The following is a 9,652-nucleotide window of genomic DNA, read 5'->3' as shown; positions in this document are numbered from 1 at the left end:
CCTCAGAGTCAACCCTCGCCTTGTTTGCAGATGACTCGAAGTGTTTTAGAAAAATAAGCACTTTAGAAGAGGGCTTGAATTTTCAGCAGGAAATCTCTGTAATCAAGCTGTGGGGTGACTGTAGGGGAATGTCATTCAATACTGCCAAATGCAAAATTCTTAGGATATCAAGATCTTTCAATCCTGTAATCCATCCAAATCAGATGGGGAATATTTTGATTGGTCCTGTAGATTCTTACGATGATCTCGGATTTACAGTTACAAAAGAGCTCAGCTGTCAAATTCGAGAAAATTACGGTGGAATATCCATTCAAAGGACACCTTCAGGACCAGGCCAGGTGTCCCCTGAATAGAGATTGTGTTGGAATCAAAGATTAGTATGAAAAATTTTCCGGAGCCAAATTCTGTGTCCCCTGAATGGAGGTGTCCCAAAGGGGAAGTTCCACTGTATATGCAAATTTCCACTATCTCATGATAGCCACAATGCAGCCGACCTACACAACAACTGTTTTCTTTTAAAGCAAATGGCATGGCAAAAAAAATCCGTCTCTCTGTTTTTTCTCGTCATCATCATTATCATTATCAATAGCATTATCTTCTTCATTACTTTTACTATAATTACTGTTGTTATTGTTGCAGTGTTCCTTTATGTCCACCTATTTCATCTGCGCACATACAGCCGAATTCTTCGCAGCCAGACAAAGAATGTCTAGAGAAATGCTTCGATGCTCGTTGTCCTGACAGAAACAGTTCTAAGTTCTGTGATGGTGAAGTTCACTGCTATTGGTGTCTCAAGGACGAGAATAACCTTCCCCTTCATAAACCTTACTGCGCAAGCTCCGACAGCTGTTTTAGAGGCAAACTGTCACCCACTGAGAAAATACACGGTAAGAAAGGAAGTCAGTTCTAAATTACTCAACGTCTATTTTTCATCTTTTGAAGCCCACCCCAACGTAGGCAGTTGAATGACCCACTCACAAAAAAGATAAAAGAGGTCGCTAGCGCTCAGAGAGGGCATCAAGCCACAATTACTTTTACTTTGACCTCTTTTAAATGTGGAATGGATTGCAAGATTTTCATTTCATTCAGTACATGAGCTGAAGATCATCGCACTTAAGCAGCAAATATGCAAGTGCGAAGAAAGCCTGAACAAATCGCTCTATTAAACTAAATCGTGTATTTCAATTTCTGCAGTTGAAATATATGAATAATTTCATCTTTCATTCGTTTAACTCTCACGGGATATCTAACAATTATTCTACGAGGGCGCGATGGATATGAAGTGATAGACCGCCGAGTTGGTTATAATCATTTTATATCCGGCAAGCAGGTACAGCAGGTATATGAACTGATAGCCTGTGATAGCCTGTGTCCAGTCGGCTACGCCGAAATACGCAGAAATATCCAGGATCCGCCCCTGAGCAGTGCAACGCACTCTTGAGGTCCGTAGTCGATACTTTAAAATTCAGCTTGAAAGAGAGGTTTAGAGGACAAAGACAAGGGAAGCTGGATAATATTCTCATATCTTTCACATTCATTGCAACTTTTTTCTACTGTTTCTGTCCTCTCTGCCTCACTATCAAGCTGAATATTGATATTTCGAAAATGGCCTTATTGCGATGTCAAGCCGGGTTTGTTCCGAGCCCAGTTCAAGCCCGGCTTACTTTTCAGGCTGTCTTCGCAATTGTCTATAAGTTGCTGCTTAACTCCAATGATCATGTATTTCAATTTCCACAGTTCAAATATATGACGAAAATTTTTATGCACTCTTTTTTCCATTTTAATCGCAATGACCAAGAGCCCAGCAATGTAAAACGAAAACAACCCTCTAATCAATCACAAAATTCAATAGAATAGCTGTTTACTCATAAGTGCAGGGATGGCGCAGTGGTGAGAGCACTCGCCTCCCACCAATGTGGCCCGGGTTCGATTCCCGGACTCGGCGTCATATGTGGGTTGAGTTTGTTGGTTCTCTACTCTGCACCGAGAGGTTTTCTCCGGGCACTCCGGTTTCCCCTCTCCTCAAAAACCAACATTTGACTTGATTTACTTTCATTGTTCATTTCATTGGAGGGCCATTATGAAAACTACTGGGTGACCAGTAATCAATGTCTTTACCCTCGTTAAATAAAGTTATTTCTTTCTTTCTTTCTTTCAAGTTTTAAAGATTGTGAACGTTTTCAATCTGCAGGTGATGAAGCAAAATGTAATCCAACAACTAGTTCTCCTAAGCCTAGCACTTTGAATTCAAAGAGTTTATCAAAAGCAGAGATAGTTGGAATTTCAGTTGGATGCATTGCGTTTTTCGTTTTAGTCGTCTTTGTAAGTAAATTACTTTTCTTTTTATCAAGCCGTTCATTTCTTAATTTTTTCATAATTATATTTACGAACAAAAGACAGTTTGTTATGCTGCGATGATGACCATGTGAGGATGAATGAGTCATTTTCGTCAATATCATTGTCAATATCACTGAACCCCAGTGTCAGTGTCATGACTGTAAATGCCAATGTTGTTTTTCACTCTCAGCATCAGAGTTAATGTCATTGTCAATGCCTATTGTCACTGTAAATGCCAATGTTGTTTTAACGTTAACGTCAATGTCAATTCCAATTCCAAAGTCAATGAAAACTTATAAATGTCAATGCAAATGACATTGTCAACGTCAATTTCGGTGTCAGTGTTAATCACTGTCAACGTCAGTGTAAGTTTCAGTGTCATTGCCGGTGTCAAAGTCAATATCATTGCCGAACTTCATCCTAAGTCACTGCCAATGACAATATTGGTATTTTTTTCAGAACGATTCTAGGCAGTTTACAGTGCGACACGCCTTACCGTGGCCATCTAACACTTATACGCCAACCAGGGTGTGCGAATTTGAATGACAGTCACCCCTCCTTGGAAAGTTCGCACGGTTGTAAGTTGAACACCGTTGAATGGGTTGTTTGAGTTGACTTACTTACACATCGTTGTCAAATGTGAAAGTTTGATGGGTGGCCACGGTAAGGCGCGTCGCACTGTAAGTTTTAATTAGAATAAAGGCAAACAGCGGTCACAAACATTTCCTTGAACTGCATATTGTTTTACCAACTTAACGTTTCCCATGTCACAACATACATCATCAGAAGTGATCATTATTCAGTTATTATTCAGTTACAGATAAATTTAAATTTAAATTTAAATATACAACTGAACGGACAGAGAACTAATAAAGTTGATTGACATTTAAAACGTGAACAAAAATACGCTAATAATAAAGACAACGTTTCGCACCGCTAGCTTTATTATTTAAGGCCGGCTTTGAATCTCGGATAAACAAAGACTCCTCTCTTTTACAATGCATATCTGATCGACTAAGCCTCGACTAGTTGCTGAGATTTCTAAATGATCCCATTTTATCAAAAATACTCGCGGTCATGTTGTTTGTCACCAAATTAAGGTGCAAGCCCCTTTTTTAAACCCCCCTTTGACTTTGAAATCACTTGCGTGTGTCGAGAATTACAGGAGAAAAAGATGACGTTGGCGCCTTTGTAACTCTCCACCTCACCACAGGCAGTGAGTGAGTGAGTGAGTGAGTGAGTGAGTGAAGCTATTAGTCTCTCCCCTTGGGGCTTTTCAGGACTAATTTACAATGTTTTTCGGGGGACTTTAGCCAGACTGCTTATTGCACAGTTTACAATTTTATTTTAGGAAGTGAAAGATGCCCCCGTCCAGCTTAGGTTAAACCACAACACCGGGGACTACGTCCCCTACTCTTATCGAACAGTGAGTGGGTTCTTTAACGTCCCATACTATTTAATTTCCAGCAAGGGTTATGAGACGGGACCTCCGGTTTACAGTCCTTATCCGAGAAGACTTGAAAGTCTAACCATTTGCAGATGTAATTACAAAGGCAGCACATTCTCCTCAGTTATTTAAAGACCCCGAGTGTTGGTCCGGCCGGAGTCGAACTCACGACCTTCCGCATGACGGCCCGATGCTCAACCAACTGAGCCACCGGTGCACAGTCACTTTAAAATAACCCTACGCAATACAAAATCAAACCCTCTCGTTGTACATTGGCCGTTGGTATTAACATTTTGGATCATGGATCATGGATCATGGATCTCATTATGTGCAATTCTGAACATAATTAGACTATCCTCTCTATTCAAAGTAGACCCAATAAAGCGAAAGACGTTATGACTATTAATGGCGTTTTTTTTTATCAGAGAAGGAAACCAGTTAGCTATTAACAAAGGTGAAAAGAGTGGAATTAAACCCCCGAACCGCACCCACACCCTACCTACTTTAATTTGTGTCCTTGTTCAATTGTTTAGGGTTTGAGACGCTGCCGCAATTTGCCTGGTCCTCCTACGACGGATGATATAAGCCATCCAACGCAAAAGATTCCATCCAATCCACCCCTTAGCGGACCCCTGACAGTCCCCGATGTCTTGGTCCTGTCGATCCACAACGGTGGTTTTGACACGTATGATGAAATCGCCGAGCCGAGGCCCCCTGCGAATGACCAAGATGTGTATATGCATCCACAAGATGAGGGGCCACCACCTTATAACCAGATACAACGGAAGTACTCTGATAATCCACCTGATTATCCTGAACTAACTAGGGGCGACCAGCCTCCACCTGTTCCGAATACAAGAAGGCCTTCCGCTTTTGAGGGTCCTCGGCAGAGAAGCCGTACCGATCCACCCCCTCCACGTGATTTCAACAACCGAGGTGTGTACGCAAATTACAATGACACTGAACCGGAAGAAAGGCCTCTGGGCCATGGTCCAAGAAAGCAATCCGTTGTTTCACTACCAGATGTTCCCTCCAGAAAAATGTCTGTATTCGATCAACGTCCTCCTCTACAGTCCGAGAGAGACGAACATCCGTCCGTGTACGTTCCACGAAAACGATCCGTTCCTTCACTAACGAGAGCTGCTTCCAGAGCCGATATATCGCCCGAGAATCAACCTCCCCCTTTGGTTCCCAGGATGCCGCAGTCATCGAACGGCACTATAAACACGGAGAACTCTCCTGAAAGGGGAAGACATGTCTACAGCAACGTTGCGTATGTTATCCCGGAAGTAGAAGAGGGACCTCTCTCTAGTTTGAGTGACAATGATGACACTGGTGCTCATGGTTATGTCACAATAATTAAAAATTGAGAAGATCTAGAATCATCGCTGATCAAGGCAAATAAGAAAACAAGCTTGAAACAGTAAGCTTCGACTTTCTTTATGTGAAACACAGGACCCTTTGCTGAGTGAAATGAAAATATACTACGGCCAAATTAGTGAAAATAGATTACGGAACAAAAAGAAGGAGCTATGATATAGATAAGGCTCTCTTGTCATTAAAATGGCCAAATTCACTTCAGATCACAAGGAAAATAGAATGTCAAATAAATGAAAATAATTATTAACCTAAAAAGAGAGTTATGTGTTTATGTTGCCGCTAAAATTCGTTCTCAGCCTGGCTCCCAGCAGCCTTCACGAGCGCATCTGTTATATTATTGATTGAGTCAGAAACGGCAACAGCTTTAGCTCTAAAAAGATAAAGAGGGATGGGTTAGACAGTTCAATTTAGTTCATGTCACATGAGTTGACTGAAACAATGAGTGACCAGCACGAATCGTGAGTTAAGTTACTTTTTGGTTATCTACCTGGTTAAATAATTTTCGTGGAAAAGAGGTAAGTTCATGTATAAACCGAAGTGTTGCGCCGGAATCTCCCGTGATTAAGAATTAAACTGTTCTTTTTTCTTGTTTTTGCCTTGAATCCGTTTTTACAGAGGCGCCGGATTGGTGATCCTCATTTTACTTAGGTTGAATGCGTAATCGGATGAATTGAAGAAACTACATGTTTTGGAGCCTAAATTAAGCCTAGAGAATAATTAGGGTCAGATTAGGATTAGTTTTGATCATTATTTAACAATTAGACCCTGCGACCGCAAGGGCTACGGGGCTACGGGTCAATAGTATCACCCACCTAATCGGACAGAAAAGGCAATAATAGAGTTAGCAAATGCAAGTTGAAAATTTATTTATTTGGGAATAAAACGAAAGGAAGCTTCACGTTTTTCCCTTCTCGAGGACTATTACTCCTCTAGTAGCGTAGCCAATCAAAATGCAGCATTTAATAATAATAATAATAATAATAATAATAATAACAATAATAATAATAATAATAAAGAGTATTTCTATAGCGCACAACTCCAATAAATTGTCCGTGGCGCTTTATGAATTATAAACAAACTACATTTACTGACATTCACTAACAAACATTTTAAAAAGGTAACGTTTTCAAAACGCTTTTAAAAATGTTAACAGAAGAACTCCTACGTATTGAAAGAGGCAACGAGTTCCACAATCTAGGGGCATATACTGCAAACGATCGATCTCCATAAGTTCGCATTTTTGAAGATGGTTCTACAAGGTCGCTATAACTAACAGATCGCATTTGCATTAGTCCACTAGTTGGGTGATACTAAAAATGGATATCATGTCAGTTGACTTATTAGGGCCGTTTATACGAGAGAAAATAAGCCGCGGCTAACACTGGCCGCGGCTTACGTAAGCCGCAAAAGGAACTATTTATACGAGTATAAACTACCTGGCCAGGATAAGCCGCGGCTTGAGAAAGCCGTGAACGTAGATTTTGTACCATTTATACGGGGTGTTCGCGGCTTACGTAAGCCGCGGCCAGAGTTAGCCGCTGCTTATTTTCTCTCATATAAACGGCCCTATTATTATACATAGGAGATATTAGGGCCGTTTATACGAGAGAAAATAAGCCGCGGCTAACTCTGGCCCCGGCTTACGTAAGCCGCGAACACCCCGTATAAATGGTACAAAATCCACGTTCACGGCTTTGTCAAGCCGCGGCTTATCCTGGCCAGAGAGTTTATACTCGTATAAATAGTTCCTTTCGCGGCTTACGTAAGCCGCGGCCAGAGTTAGCCGCGGCTTATTTTCTCTGGTATAAACGGCCCTATTCTGACACGGAGGGACGAAGATATGAATTTTATTTCGAGTGGTAAAATAGTTTTTAACACGAGAAAATAAAGATCATATCTTCAAGCCACTGTGTAACTTTCTTTTTGTTACATAGACAGGAGTGTTTTACTCGCTATTTTTCTTTCTAACACCGAGCACAAACTTTAGCACAAATTCTTGCAGCTCGGCGTCAGGAATTTCTTCAATTTTCTCATTTCTTCCTCACTTGCAAGGAACTTCTTGAATAATTTAAAGTTGTATGAAGTTTTATTCTTCGTGTTAGCATTTTCTTGTTTCTCAGAGAAGGATTTTACGTCAGCTTTAGCTTCAGAGAACTTCAGGAATCTATCGCTCGCCATTTTCATCGACTGTTTGCACAAACAACTACGCAAAGGCGGGAATGACGTCATCAATATCCTCATCTGCCTGGAGTGAACTTTCAGTTACATGTTCATTTACATTTTCAGTGTTTCAAACAGAACAATGCAGTTTTCACAGATATTCACCTTTATAAAACGAGGCAGCACAAGCGAGGCACTAAATTCTCTCCTCTGGAATAACCTAGTGACCTCTGTTCCACTCTTTAAAGTCTTTCATTTTTTTTAGAAACGAAGTGCTGAGACATCTTTCACACGCGCGATGAAACACGGCTGAGACAGCAATATCATGACGTCATCAGGTTTATAAATTTAAATTTTTCTTTTTTGCGTACTGCATTGTTTTAAAGGTAGATTTGAAACCGACTGTTAGTTCTAGAATATAATAGGCACTTGGATTGTATTAGGAAAAGAAGATCTGGACGATAATTGTCCTCAGTTATAATTGAAGGACTCGAAAAACCATTGGCATCAGTATAGAGTGAAGAGCGATCATTAATTACAGGTTGAAGTGAGTTGGCAATGAAATTGAGAATCCAGCGACAATATAGAGGAGTGACTCAGGGTTAAGGCAAAAAGAGCAATCAGGACTTTGTGACAATCCCTATCTTGTCATCAGGTCTTGTAAAAATTGATAAATAGCAAAGAAAAACAAAAGCGGACTTCGTTTTATTAATTAATCAATGGTTGTACTGATCTCCTTAGTTTCTCCTACGTTTGTTAGATCTCAGCTGGACTAACGGTTTCTGTTTACCCTTAATTTTGTAAACAAGCTCTCCACGGTGGTTCTTATGCAAAGCGATATTGGTCAATTAGGCTTGATCAATGAACTGGTTAATAGCGCTCGTGATGCCTCACATATTTTCGAAGCTTATTTCATATAAATCCTCAAGCCACAATCAAGTTGTATTTATCTTTTTTACGAACCTAACAAGGTATTCCAAAGTTTAAGGCTCAGTGTGGATTGTTTTTATACAGGGTTAACCTCACAATTTCCCTTTTCAGGATGTTTTTTTATTTTTTTGTTGTAACTTCCTGAATAAAATGTTATGTTATATTATGTTATGAGGCCTCTATGTACGACAAATCCGATTTCAGGATTTTCGTAGTTCTCAGATGAGTGATCTTGGACCGAGAATGATCCCAACGCTGCTCTATCAGTTTGGAACCGTACGGAACACTTAAAAGGCTAAAAAGAAGACGGTACAGGAGAGTTGGATTCGCTTTCACAATAATTGTGACCACGTAGGAAACTTAGAATTTTTTATCGAAATCTTCGAAAGTTAAATTTTCACTTTCGTCTTTCCATACATTAGCCAATCATCAATCTTGTCGATCGATCGTATCGGTGGATTACCGATTCTAATTATGCAGCTGGTATAAAAACTTGCGGCAGGTTCAAAACAGTTCACATTCTACAGGTTCCTCATTACAGCTCATTTTGTACCTATACTAAAGAAACCCAAAACCTTTAAATTGGCTGACCTTGGGCCTAAACATGGTTGTTAGTCCCAGCCAGGCCAATGAATGATAATGAGGCCCAAATTTAGCATTAGTAAAATTAAGGTTTTGTAACGAGTGACCGGTGAAGTGACCTGTACTTTAAGCCTGTCGAAAAACTTTTGTTTCACTTTCGATTGATTTCCCTCAAGAATAGCCCATCAATAGGCTTATTTTGTTGTTTGTTGCCTCAGCTATGACAACCTCATGCAGTCTTCGAGATAAAATAAGAACATTAAAACAAAGAGCTAAGTTTTTTTACTAAAGCTATTTTGGTCTTGGTTTCACTTCTGATTGGTTGAAAAAATGGCGCGAGAGCTTTGAACCAATCACTGAGTGAAGTAATGCAAACTAAAGAAATTCCCTAATTATTTTCGACACTCAAATAGCGAGACTAATTTCAATGAAAGGTACTGAGTAAAATCCATTAATTTTAAGCCTCATCACGATTATCATAGTACAAAGCCACTTTACGCAAGACTGTCTTTGTCTTTTAGATCTTAAGGCCCGTGCAAACGCTCGCAACATTGTTGGCCAACAAGACGCAACATTGTTGGGCCCAACATGTTGCGAGCGTTTGCACACATGTTGTGTGTTGTTGCGTGTTGTTGCGAGTTGTTGGATGAAGTTTGAAACTGGTCAAACTTCATCCAACAAGTCGCAACAACACGCAACAACACACAACATGTGTGCAAACGCTCGCAACATGTTGGGCCCAACAATGTTGCGTCTTGTTGGCCAACAATGTGACTGCGCTGGTTGAGAGCGGAGCCTCTGAACGTAGTGTCAACT

At 40.3% G+C, this 9,652-nt stretch overlaps 1 protein-coding gene across 1 annotated transcript in view; it reads left to right on the top strand.

Moving 5' to 3' along the window:
* LOC138011419 (VWFA and cache domain-containing protein 1-like) overlaps positions 1–5,419 on the top strand; it is a 35,952-nt gene extending 30,533 nt beyond the window's left edge. The window contains exons 13-15 of the mRNA XM_068858401.1: positions 640–887; positions 2,192–2,322; positions 4,318–5,419. Coding sequence (XP_068714502.1) covers positions 640–887; positions 2,192–2,322; positions 4,318–5,154 — 1,216 coding nt within the window. The 3' untranslated portion in view covers positions 5,155–5,419. The remainder of the gene's footprint in view (positions 1–639; positions 888–2,191; positions 2,323–4,317) is intronic.
* The last annotated feature ends 4,233 nt before the right edge of the window (positions 5,420–9,652 follow it).

The sequence above is a fragment of the Montipora foliosa genome, chromosome 7, assembly GCF_036669935.1.
Source record: "Montipora foliosa isolate CH-2021 chromosome 7, ASM3666993v2, whole genome shotgun sequence".
NCBI classification, from domain to species: domain Eukaryota; kingdom Metazoa; phylum Cnidaria; class Anthozoa; order Scleractinia; family Acroporidae; genus Montipora; species Montipora foliosa.
This window is presented reverse-complemented; position numbering and strand designations above follow the sequence as displayed.